The 13002-nt window shown below is 47.5% G+C and overlaps 1 protein-coding gene across 2 annotated transcripts in view; it reads right to left on the reverse strand.

The window, feature by feature from the left end:
• The window catches only part of RASGRF1 (Ras protein specific guanine nucleotide releasing factor 1), a 109187-nt gene continuing 96185 nt past the window's right edge, over positions 1–13002 (reverse strand). For both annotated transcript variants that reach the window (XM_079129371.1, XM_079129370.1), the window contains 4 exons: positions 11634–11713; positions 5403–5520; positions 4007–4075; positions 1–1277 (listed from right to left, as the gene is read on the reverse strand). In XM_079129371.1, the coding sequence (XP_078985497.1) occupies positions 1185–1277; positions 4007–4075; positions 5403–5520; positions 11634–11713 (360 nt within the window). In that variant the 3' untranslated portion in view covers positions 1–1184. The remainder of the gene's footprint in view (positions 1278–4006; positions 4076–5402; positions 5521–11633; positions 11714–13002) is intronic.

Raw genomic sequence — 13002 nt, forward strand, 5'->3', positions numbered from 1 at the left:
TGAGATAGAATAGATTTATTAGCAAGAGGTAATCAGGAAACATATATTTTTACAAAAATGGAAATTTCTTTTTCCAAACAAGCTGTAAGTTGAAATATTTTAGGACTTGAAATAGAATTCTCATACCACTAGGTATTGCTTACAGCAAAAGTTGTCTGTCTGTTGTAGTGGAGCATGCCTGCCACTTCTGAGTGAACCTGTGTTCTCTATACTGTACAATGTAAAAAATACATGGTAATATTCACAGAATAAGCACTACGTTACTATATTCCTGCTAGAAGGCGTTTAGACAGGACTACAGTATATGCAATAAAAACACTTGGTTATTGATTTCCTAATTCTACAGTGTGGTACTAATTATCACAAGGTATACAGACTTAGAGCATCTCAAGGTAAGCTTGTAGTGACCGTCAAGGCGGCTCAAAGAGGAAAAGTGACATTTTTGTGTTCCTGACTTCCAGTGAGTGCTGGGCAGCCGTCGCCAAAGGTCGCGACTTGGTGTTGTGACTTCCGTTTTCCTCGGGAAGTTCTAGGGCCTTGTCCACTTTGACTGAGACTGCTTTTCATGCTATCTAGTGTTAATCCTAGAGCAAGGAAGGATGTGGCGCCTGAAGTGGCAGCGTTGGTGCGGAGGCGTGGTTCTCAGCGGAGAGGACTCCCTTCCAGCCAGGTTACTGGGGGGACTTTTGAGACCTGCAATTTGGGGCTGAAAAAGCAGCTTTGGAAGTTGGCATCGCCGTCAGCGGGAAGAGTTGTCAATGACTGGACTTGAGGGTATGGCTCCCCCCCTCCTCCCCCCACCCCCCACCCAGTTACAGCGACTACATGGAACATGCTGGGAGGGTGCCTGGGGCGCCAACCCCACCCAGGGGCCCGGCCGGGAAGGACGAAGCAGGACCGGAGTGTAAGACTCGTGTTGGCGGGGTTCTGTCTCCCCTTCCAAGAGGGACTGGGAGTACAGCTGTCTGGGGGCAACAGGCACTGCAGGAGAGGGGTGGGGCGGCCGAGTCTTAAACGGTGCAGAAATTCATATTCCGGTTCTACAGGAATCTAAGAACGAGAACGGATTTGTATTCTTGGAGAAGCACATACGGAAGAGGAAAATCCAGAGAAACCAAACGAATATGTACAATATCATATAGCACGTGTCCAGGGCAGCGGCTGGGTCCCCGCTGGGGTCGGCCTCAGGTGGGGAGTTTTGGTTCTATGCGGAGAGAAGACTCGTAGAGGCTTTCTTCATCCATTACAAAAGATTGGTCCAGTAAGTATTGGGTTACCTGAGGGGAGAAAAAGGACAGCAAGGTTATGGGACCTTCATGATACTATGACTGGACACTGGGTGTCTCTTGGGGCCGAACACTCTTTTTTTTTAGAGATTGAACTCAGGGTCACTTGACCACTGAGCCACATCCCCAGCCCTATTTTGTATTTTATTTAGAGACAGGGTCTCACTGAATTGCTTAGTGCCTCGCTTTTGCTGAGGCTGGCTTTGAACTTACGATCCTCCTGCCTCAGCCTCCTGAGCCACTGGGATTACAGGCTGCACCACTGTGCCCTGATTCCCAAACACTCTTATAGGGGGTTAGGCACACATAAGGTAAGAAATGTGTTCAATAATGTTTTATCTTAACATAATCTTAGTCTCATATTTAACATTGGCTTTTTCTGTGATTAAATCCCTGGGTGCAGGTACTGTGTTCAATTCCCCAGCACCACATAAAACAAAACAAAACAAAACAAACAAACAAAAGCAACAAGAAAACAAAAAAGGAAACTTTAGAACGTTGTTAGAATTTAAGAAACGCCAGTGAGTGGGGCATGGTGGCCCACACCTATAATCCCAGTGACTCAGGAGGCAGGAGGATCACAAGTTTGATACCAGCCTCAGCAACTAAATGAGGCTCTAAATGACTTAGTGAGACCCTGACTCAAAATAAAAAATAAAAACAGGGCTGGGGATGTGGCTCAGCAGTAAAGTGCCTCTGGGTTCAATTCCCGGTACCCCCTCCCCCCAAAAAAAAATTGCCAGTGAGATTTCCATTTCTCAGGTATCCATCAGGTTGTTAAAAGTCATTGAAAATATATATTAATGCCTTGATTTTCCTTAGCATTCCCCCTTTTGTTGTGGTGAAGAACACATAACACAAAACACACTATTTAAACCATTATTAAGTGCACAATTCACTGGCACTAGGTATACTGACAACTCTTTGAGTTATATGTGTCAATATATGTGTATATAATGTTTTCTCTTACAAAGGATAGTATTAATTTATCAGGATGCAAGTTTTGAGATGCAATTGTTGAATCTTAATGGCAGGTGGATGAGTATTCACAGTCCTTTCAATGTTTTTGTTGAAAAGTTTCCTAATAAAATGTTTGCAAACATTAGGATTATGTAGTACTGTGAGATATTCATTCCAAGAGAGGCAAGTGGAGACCGAGCTGCCTGAGCGAACAGCCTCCATTTTTTGACCTTAATGTGACTCACTCTGGGGTAAAGTGCTGGAGTGTAAAGTCAGGAAGAGTCACCCTTGTGAATTAGGTTCTTCTCTTCCCTTCTCCCTCCCTACCCACTCTTCCTCCTGTACAGCAAGAGAACAGAGCTTAAATCTTGTGGGCAGTCCCTGGCTCCAGAAGGTATCTTTCCAAGATTCATTTGTGAGTTGTTTGGAGCCAAATGTGCATCCCCTCCACCCTCACCCCAGAAATCCAGAACAGAAAGGAAAAATAAAGTACTTCTTATTACACATTTGAGAGTCTTCTGATAGTCAGGAAAGTCAAGCCTTGTGACTCTTGTCTTGGCCAACTGACTCTGCCATTGTGAAGGTCAGAACCAGCCGTCTAGAATGCTGATTAATAGTCACAGATGAGATGACTCTTAAGTCTGCTTAGGAGCTCACTCCCAGCACCTCTAAGAAGATGATTTTAGATGTCACAGTCTGGTTTAACCCACACCCATGGATAAAGATATGTTGATTTACCACCATGTTGAAGAGGCTAGTCTTTCAGCCCTAGCTAGTGCTCCTGGGAACAATCCTTTCTTTAATATAGTCCTTTCTTTAATTCTCTATGTTCCCAAACTCTCTGGGGTTCAGCAGACTGATTAGTTTTTCTCCATAATGAGCATAAAGATAAATTTCCCTCAGATGTTTTCCTTTAGTGGGACACTGGCTGCAGATACCACCCTGGCAAGGCTGTAATGAAAGAAGTTTGAAGAGCAATAATATTTACTTGTATATTAGAGCTTGAGGGCAAGTTTAAAGAAGTGGCTGGAGACAAGAGAACTCTGAAATTTTGTTTGTGAATTCTGAGACTTTCAGGCACTATGTGTCCACAGTACTTTCTAGATGTAGCCCCTGTTAGTCTACATGGCAATGCTCAGCTCCTGGGCAGGATGAACACCATTAAAGTCCCCCAAACACTGCTGATTACATGGAATAATTTTATTTTATTATATTACAGAAGAAATGATGTGGCAATATTAAATATGCCCCCCCCCCCCGCCCCACACTGGGGATTGAACCTAGGGATGTTTTACCATTGAGCTACATCCCCTGCACCTTTTATATTTATTTTTAAATTTTGAGATAGGGTCTCATTAAGTTACCCAGGCTGGCCTCAAATTTGTGATCCTCCTGTTTTAGCCTTCAGATTCACTGGGATTATAGGTGTGTACCACGGTGCCCTGCTAGCATAGCATTTTTCAAAAAGAGATAATTAGACCCCGTATCTCTTGCCCCTGGGGGAGATCAGACACAGCCGTAACCCATTCTTTGGGAAGTCAAATCAGAAAAGAATCACAAGATGGGTCTGATTTGAAGAAGGGACAGCTCATTTCTGACCAGGTGGACAGGGAGTAGGGACACCTTTCTCACAGGGATGGCTTTTGATCCATGAGGATTTAGGATGGGAAAGCTGGCAGGTGTGGAGGGAAATGGGCGGAAGGCTGTCCAGACAGTGCCACTGTGAAGGAGCCAGCAGATGGGTAAATCTAGCAGCTTACCTTTGCTTGGTGCTCTATTTTGTAGGCAGTTTGTTGAAATTGGCGAATCTCTCGGATGATATGGGATATCTATGGGAAAGAAGGAGAATTTTAGAAGACAGTCTGCTCTCTTAGTGCCCCCCCACCCACCCCTTTGCAGGACTGAAGGGCATTAATGCTCTCTGAAGTCAGTCTCTTCACTTCATTCCAGTTGCCTCTGGGGGGGTTCCACTGGGGTACCCTGTGGCTTTCCCTCCCTCCCTCCTGCTTCCTTTATTTTTTTTTTTTCTTTCTCTTCCTCTGTCCATTTTTCTCTCTCTCTCTTTCTCTGGTGCTGGGGATGGAACCCAAGGTTTCATACCTGTCAGGCAAGCTCTACCACAGAGCTACACCCCAGCCCACTTGTAGTTTTCTTTCTTTCTTTTTTTTTGGTACCAGGGATTGAACCACCAAACCACAACCCCAGCCCTTTTAAATATTTTATTTAGAGACAATCTTGCTCAGAGCCTCACTAAGTGACTGTTCTCTAAGTGGCTGAGGCTGACTTTGAACTCATGATCCTCCTGCCTCAGCTCCTGAGCTGCTGGCATTACAGGCATGTGCCACCACACCCAGCTTGTAGTTTTCTTTAAGCCAGCAACCTGCTTCTGAGAGTAACATGTGTCAAGACTCTATAGACTGATTATGTTAATAATTGAAAGGAGGGGAAAAATAAAAAAAGCCTCCTTCAATCAGTGGCAAACACTTCCAATATTGCTGTAGCAAAACCTTTCAACTCCAGCAAAAGTCAAAGGGATCTAGGTGTCACATGCGTAAGACGCTATGTGAAAGCTCCCCTCACCAGGATGGGGCTTCCAATACATGTTTGAGAGAGAAACACTTTTGATTAAATGTGAAGGCCCATTTTACAGGAGAGGCCCTCTGTTGAGGGGAGGGGAAAAGCCGGAAGTCCTGCTCCTGCTAGGGAAAGTCTCCTTGGACCCCCTCCCAGGTCCTAGATTTTTTTGGAGAAAATTTAGGAGGCGCTGCATAAGTGACTGCTTTAGCCACGTAAGGCAAGTGTTTCTATGAACAATAACGGATGAGGTGTGAATGAAGTCGCAGGATTTGGAGTCAGATCTGGGCTGCAGACCTGACTCCGCCTTTATGAGAAGACCTTGAGCTGATCACCTGACCTCACTGAGCCTCAGTCCGCTCACCTGTACAGTGGGGAATAATAAGAGCACCTGCCTCTCAGACTCAGCACCTTCCAAATGCTATCTTGCTTCTTATTGGAGCAGTCCACTCTGCTTCTGTTGGGGACGCCATGTGGAGCAGGCTGGACTGGGGGTGGAGCCTGGGTGGCCCCAGATTGAGTCTGGGTTTTGGTTCCCCTCCCCTTGCTTCCCCTCCCCAACAACCACACTGGGAAACACACCATCCTCATTTTGGAGAAGTTGACCAGGCCGTCCTCCGTGTAATTGGGCGTCCCCTCCTCGATGAAGGCCAGGTCGGTGAGGTACATCCCCAGGTAAGGGACACAGGGTGGGTCACAACTTAGAAGCAAATGACATTAACAAAAGTTTTTCACTTAATAAAAGAAACTTCTAAGAACAGCACACTCTCTGCCCCCCCCCCCCGCATATTTTGCTTGCTAGAGGAAAAGGGTTTCTCTTTAACAATAATAATAGTACATAATAGAACTGTCAGATAATAGAACTGTCAGGTGGGCCTGGGGTCCCTCCTCTGGAGGAGGTGGTGGGGTGCTGTTTGGGCCGCTTGCACAGGCTGGGCTGTCTCAGTTGTTTCAGTGAGTCAGAAGGCCCCCTCCACCTCTCTGCCCTCTGTCCCAGTCAAAGTCCTTGGGCTCTGTTGCCAGCTTCCTCCTGGCTCACCTTTGCTGTCTTTTCACTACTCTCCATCCAGATCCTACCCCTGAGTCGCCTCCCAGAGGGCTCTCCAGCCCCTGCCCTTAATTCTTGCCAGCCACTCTGTCTAGCACCCTGTCCCTCTCTGCTCCCTGACCTCCATCCTCTGCCTCCACTGGGCTTGGGTTACCATAGCAAGAAACCTTGGTCCTCTGAGTTCACTTTCCTGGAAGTAGCTTCTGGGTAGGGTTTGGGTGATGTTTCTATGACTGGGGACTCTTAGAGGTCTGGGTTTTCAGGAGATGGGGCCCAGGTGCTCATGGGGCCTTTGATGGAGTCCACCAGCCACTAAGCTCTGGTAGGGCTCCCTTTAGCTTTTCAGGGACTCCTCACAGAGTGCTCTCAGCTCAGCACACAGATAGATGTTGGTGGAATTGCTGTGAGTGATGTAGGTGACCTTCATTTCCAGCCCATCTCATTTGTCTCTTTGTGGCCATTTGACAATACTGCCAAGCTGAGGAGATGAGGCAGGGAAGATGGCAGAGCAAGAACAGAAACTCAGTCCTGTTCCTTGCCTGCATGCTGTGTGATCCTGGGCCTGTCCTTCTCCTCTCTGGTCCTCAGGTTCCCCATGTGCAATGGCACTGATGTCAGCTAAGACAATTTTAGGTGGACCAAGAGTTTATTATTATTATTTTTGGCACTAGGGATTAAATCCAGAGGTGCTTTACCACGGAGTTACATCCCTAATCCTTTTTATACATTTTAAATTTTGAGCCAGGGTGTTGCTAAGTTGCTTAGGGCCTAGCTAAGTTGCTGAGGCTGACCTGGAACTTGCGATCCTCCTGCCTCAGTCTCCCAAGTGGCTGGGTTACAGGTGTGTGCCACTGCAGCTGGCTCTGGGAGTTGATTATAAGTGATGTGTATATTAAATAGCATTGATTCACGTGGCAAGAAACGTGGCAAGATTTTCCATTTTTCCCCTGGTGCTCCAGAGGAGCCTCATTTAGATAGCATGTCTTTGACATTTTCAACACTCATTTCTTCTCCCTGCTTTTTCTCCTTTTTAAACAAATAGTAGCAAGTGTCCGTATCAGAGTATGGGCAAGTATCAAAATCCAGACAGAATTAAAAGACTTTTTTTTAAATGTATTTATGCTTTATGGTGACCTTGTGTTCACAGCAAAAATGCTGGTTTTTCACTGATTGTTACAATACACAATTATCTTACTTAAGTTTATTTTGTGGAATAAGTAAGTTCAAGGAGACTATTAAGTCGATGTGAGGACAGCTGGCACATGGGCATGGCAAAGCCATGATGGAGGCAGAACCCCAGTGCAAGGGGAACAGCAGAGAGGGCTTTCTGAGTCTTTGTCCTGTAATGGGGGTTGAAATCAACTTAGGGTGTAGACTGGATTGAAAAAATGTGGAACAGATAATACCTGAGTTGACTGCATGGAATAAAGGTAGATTTGTTGTTGAATTTTTGTTCTTATTATGCAATATACATTTGTATACAGGATTGTAATTTCAAATAACACACACACACACATACACACTTGCATACACACACTTTTTTGGGTGTGTGATGCTGGGGATGGAACATAGGGCCTCATGCTTGCTAGGCAAGTGCTTTACCACTGAGCTTCATTCCCACATCAAATCTATCTATATATATATACATCTATGTCATCTATATCTCTATTTTTAACTGGGCTATGATAAAATAAAAGCAAGGCTCATCCTGGCCCCTGGAGGATGATATCCTGGGTTCTTTTGGCCCTTCTAGTGGACGATTGTCAGGCGCTCAGTCTTTATTTTTCTCTATCTATCATACTCAAGTCTGAGGACTGGGCTTATGGAGCTGATGTAGAAATAACCCAAAGACCTGAGATGTGCCTTGGGGTTGGGAGGCTGGGGCATTTGACTGTGTGCAGGTTCCATGGGGTGCTCTCCCCTCCACTGGTCACCTCTGCATGCAACAGCAGCCAGGTAGCTCTGGGATGCTTGAAGGAAGAGGGGAGAAGGGGGTGGCTAGGAGATTGCCAACTGACTGTGAATGATCTAAAGATTCAGAGGATTTCTTTCTAAAGCCTTATAGGGTCTCTGACCACTTGAAACCAGAGAAAAAGATTAGGGGTAGATTTCCATGGGGTATTTATGAGGGCACAATCCAGTTGTGGGAAGGTGACTGACCTGCAGTTTAATCATTTGCAAGGGGTGCCAGCAGCCCTATCAAACTTCGTCTCTATTACTATCTCATAGTGAGGGGCCTTGAATGAGGGGGCTAGAAAACAATCTTTCTCTCTCTGTCGTAGAGAGCCCTGTAGATAAATGTCTGGGGTTGCCAGAGGGCTGGTGGAGAGCTCCAAAGGCACCATGCCCCGGGACTGAACCACTCTGAGCTTCTGAAATGACTAGGGAATCATTTTGGGGGCTTCGCAATGACAAGATATCTAAAGACTGCCTATTCTGAACCTTCATGTGGGCTTGGTCTCAGATGGGATCTAGCCTTGCCCTTGGCCAGGGTTTATCCAACAAAGCTGACATGTGGGATGCTTCCTCTGTTGGCAGAGCTCTTGTGTGCCTATAGAAAACGTTTTAGGGGGCAGAGAGGGAACATGCCACCTCCATCCTAAGAGCTGTAGCTGGTTCCCTGGGCGATGCCTCCTGGTGGCACATCAATGCCTGGTGACACCTGGCATCTGGGCCTTGCCTTTGGTCATTCTGAGTCCCTAGACTTGATATTTGTTTCTATCAAGAAGTTCTTGATGATGTCAAGTGGAATAATATAACAGATCAAGCCACCGAAAGCAAGGTGAGGCTGCCCCACCTGCTCAATGCCAAGCCTCAGGAAATAGGCTCATGATAAGCATGGTGTCCCTCTCCTTCCCCCTTCCCTACACCTTCTTCTTTCTCTGCAGTGCCCCGGCTCTGGGTTGGGCTACTCTCTCTTACAAGTCTCTGCTGGTGTGGTAGGGCACCTCCTCTCCTCCCATCTCGAGGCCTGGTGAGGGGATTCAGGGAGGACTTGAAGGGTGCTTGGAGTAGGCTGTGAGTGCTATATCCCTAGGGTTCAGGATCCAAGGGTCTAGCATGTGTTTCCTTGGACTCTGCAAGTAAAATATTACAGTGTGGTGGTGTAGAAAGCCCTATCTCGCTTTTTACCACTTAGACACCAACTGCTTTGCGGTAAAGGCAAAAACCAAGATAGAAATAGATACTTGACCTTGCTGGAGCCTCCAAAACTCCGAGACTCCAGAACATCAGCCTTTGGATTCATGGTATCCACAGAGATAAACAGATTTTTACCTCATTTAAAGAGTGTAGGGGGATGGCCTGACAGTCAGCTGGCTGTCACATTCCTTCAGGGTAGTTTCCTTTCTTAATTTAGGGGAAGAACATACAGGCTGTCCTCTGTATTTCTCTAAATCAAGGACTTCCTGTTCAAATTTAGGACAAATCGTGCAGATATGCAAATGGGGAAGTCAAAACCGGAAGTGACCAAATGTTACTGCTAAAATTTAGTTCATAGTCAAACTTCTGTTGCATGGAGCTATTCTGATCACTGAGAAGGTGACATGCGGGGACAGTCTTGTGGGCTTTGCAAGGGTGTAGGTTCAAGGAACGAGAAGTGGTGATAATGTCGTCTTGGGGTGCCTAGGCAGGGAGCTGAAGGTACACATGAAGGTTGTAGGTGGAACAGGGGATACTTAAGAGCTTGGCTGGGAGGCTGGGGTGCAAGATTTGGGAGTGAAACCTTGGCTGGTAAAGGCAATAAGTCCGTCCTCCAGCCTGGTGCTGCACAAGAGTGGAGATTTTAATGACGGGACCTAGGAATGGGGCCGAGAACCCACCCAGTGAGGCCCATCCCAGGGTCCTTGTCTGGGTGGATCACTGGCTATGCCTGCAGACTGCTAACTTGTTTCTTCTGCCCATTGTCCCCTGCCTGATGAAACAGGTTCATGCAAAGTTGCTCTACATGAAAACCTTAGAGCCTTAGGAGAAAGGGAGCAGCGAGGTCTTGGCCCAGGCTCTGATCGCCTCCTTCCTCTGCACGGCTTGCCCTCCAAGGCCAGAACCTGGTTTGCATAAGGGTCTTAGCTCCCAGAATGCCCAGAGATCCCCTCCGCCCTGTGCTGCAGGCAGCAGAGGGGCCTGGGGGAGGCACTTACACAGGCCCACAGATAACCTGAGAGAGGGAAGACAGTCAGGATGGGGACTCAGACAGAATGGGGGGCCACGGAGGCAGTGGAAGTGGCAGTGGCTGCGGCAGACGAAGAAGCCATGTGAAGGAGGCGGATGGAGCAGCGCCCCGGGGCAGATGGACAAGTTGCCGAATGCACGGTGGGGCTTTTCCCCATAAGCACAGTCCACAGGGGCTCCAGGGAGCCCGGGCGGAGGAGAGACGGCCGGACAGCACAGATGGGTGGAACATCTGTCTGAGGACACAAACAAAGTGGAGATGGTCAAGGCAATGGCACACGGAGCTGGCGAAGGACGGAGGACAGATCAAGTAGGGCGGGAAGGAAACAAGAACAGGAGGCAGATGGGGCTGGCTGAGTAGGAGTGGGCCGGGCACCAAAGCCACTGTCAAGGGCTGGCGGCTTTGGCTGTCCCATTCCCAGGTGCCAGGGGTGGTGACCTCCAGTGGGACCCCTATCGGCAGGGTTCATGAGATCCCTCATAGAAGGGAGGAGAGGATTCTGGACTCTATAGGGAACCAGGCCACTCCGGGTCTCCCAGGGTCTCTTCGAGTTCCAGTGAGTAGCCAGTCAGGTAAGGAGAGAAAAGAACACTCCATCAATGAAAAGAGGGCAGAGCCAAATGGAAGTCTGAAGGAAGAAGCAGCCACTGGCAGCGGCACATGCAAAGCCCACATTTCATGAGTGTGTGGCCACAGTGCGTACAGGTGGGCTGAGCCACTGTTTCCCTGGGAGAGGCTGCCCAGAACCTCATGGGACACAGTTCGAGGGAAACCTCAGAGCACTGACCTTGGAGGCCAGTCTGGGCCAAGTCTGGCCTCCAGTGCCATGGTCGTGTGTCCTTGGCACAGCCACTAGCTCCTCAGCTTTTGTCTGGAAAAATGGGATGGGAGGAGCTGCCTTAGGATAGTTCTCAAGAGAGGCAATTGCAGCCATGTCTGGAGACATTTCTGGAGGGTGCCCTTAGCATCTTGTGGGTAGAGACCAGGGATGCTGTTAAGGATTCCACAGTGCACAAGACAGTCCCTACAACAAAGAACTATCCTGGTCCAAGTGACAGGAGTGCTGGGTGGAGAAACCCACCTCCCAGGCAGTGTGGAGGGGTAGAGAAGACTCTTTGTAAACTGAAGGTGTGATTTTTGGTAAAACTGTATTTCTTTGATTCTGTGACGCCACTGTCTGTAATCTGCACTCTTGTTTTGATGTCTCATTCTCAAGAAAAAAGGAAGACAACCACATTAAACACACTGACTTGAAGACATACTTTGAGGTCAGAGTATTAAAAGAAAAAAAAAAGTGCATTGAGAATCAAGGAATTGGGCACCACTATGTCATCAGCATAGCCACTGTGTTTCTGGAGATTCCAGTGTCCCTCTTTTGCTTGTCCTAGGACATGCTACCAAACCCTGGATTTTCTCTGGTGGAGGACAAAGCTGACCCTTCTTTGGGGTCTGGGAATCCTAGGGGTCTTGTGGGTAGACAGAGAGACAGACAGATGAACAGACCTCCTGCTCTGGCCGGCATGTTATGTGGATGCCTCTGCAATGCGGGTCTACAACTTTAAATATAACAGTGACAAAATGACACATAACTTACTTTTTCAGAGCTTCTCTGAGATTCTTAAATCTGCCCTCTGATGACACAAGCTTTTGGAGCTTGTCAATCAAAGCTTTTGTCTAGAAGGAATTAGAAGGATTTACTAACACACAGCACACATGAAGGCCCATACCTCTGGCCCACACTCCAGCATGCTGTCCTCCAGGCCACCAGAGCTACATTTGCTTTGGATTTGGGAACTTCCTGTTCCCAAAGGTCTGACAACCTTGCCCCCCACCGCCTTAGGAGTCAGGCCTGGGTCCTTGCTACAAATGTTGGTCCTTACACACATCTCTCAGAATTTGGAAGTGGGTGTGCGAGGCCTGACTGCTATAGCATTCAGAAACACCACAGGATGCTAAACCAGGTGGTCAGAAGGATTTGGTAGGTGACTCAAAGGAGCCTGTGTTTCGAGCAGGGAATGGGTGATTTTCCATTATCATACTTCACATGAACTCTACCCAAAGGATGTGACCGTCTTCTCACACCTTCACTTTGATGTGCCAGGAACACTTCCCAGATTAAAGACTCAAGAAAAAATACGGAAGATGAATTGATCATCAAAGAAGAAAAGACCTGGGTGGAGAAGAGGAAACTCCAGGTTGAAGGGTTGCCACATGATCACCCCAGGCCTGGCAAGCCCACCTGTCAGCTGGGGCAGGGTTCCAGAGGCTGGAGATTGTCTGAAGAGACCAGATGCATTCCATGGAGGGTGTGCTGTGTTGGGTCTGGCTTGCACCCCTTTCCCAATGTGGTCCAGAGAAATCCCTGCACTTCTGGGGTTCTCATCTCTATCATTTATAAAGGGGTGAGATGATTAGTGACTTCCTTTCTGGCACTGGTCCTCAAAAATCCAGAAGGTGGCTGAGAAACTATGCTGGAGAATGGCCATGTGCCATGTGACCAGAAGCACTCGTCAGTCTGGAAGGGGACGTGGCCATAGATGCACTCAATCTTTGGTGAAGATTGGGAAAATTTCATGGCCTCCCAGCCCATGCAGCTCCTTCCTGGATAGATCCAGATATTTCCTAAGAGCATTGCTAGTTCAGATATTGTAGAGTTTTGGGAGACACAGAGAAGATAGATCAGAAGGTCTTGGTGGCCACATAGTTCTGGGTGAAGTGTCATTGAGCACTGAAGGTCATGAAAATGCACAGAGGCTGTTGTGATGTGTGGTTTTTCTGTTTTCACCTGGGAACGCTATGTCTCTGAGCTTAGAACATTTTGATTTCTTTTGTATCCCTGTGAGGATTGTGTGTGTCTGTGCCTTCTATCCAGGAAGGAACTACATGGGCTGGGAGGCCATGGAATTTTCCCAATGCTACTTAAAAAATGTGTTTCACCCTGAAGCAGCTGCCATCCTTTGATG

The sequence above is a fragment of the Sciurus vulgaris genome (genome assembly GCF_902686455.1).
Source record: "Sciurus vulgaris genome assembly, chromosome: 2".
Lineage (NCBI taxonomy): Eukaryota > Metazoa > Chordata > Mammalia > Rodentia > Sciuridae > Sciurus > Sciurus vulgaris.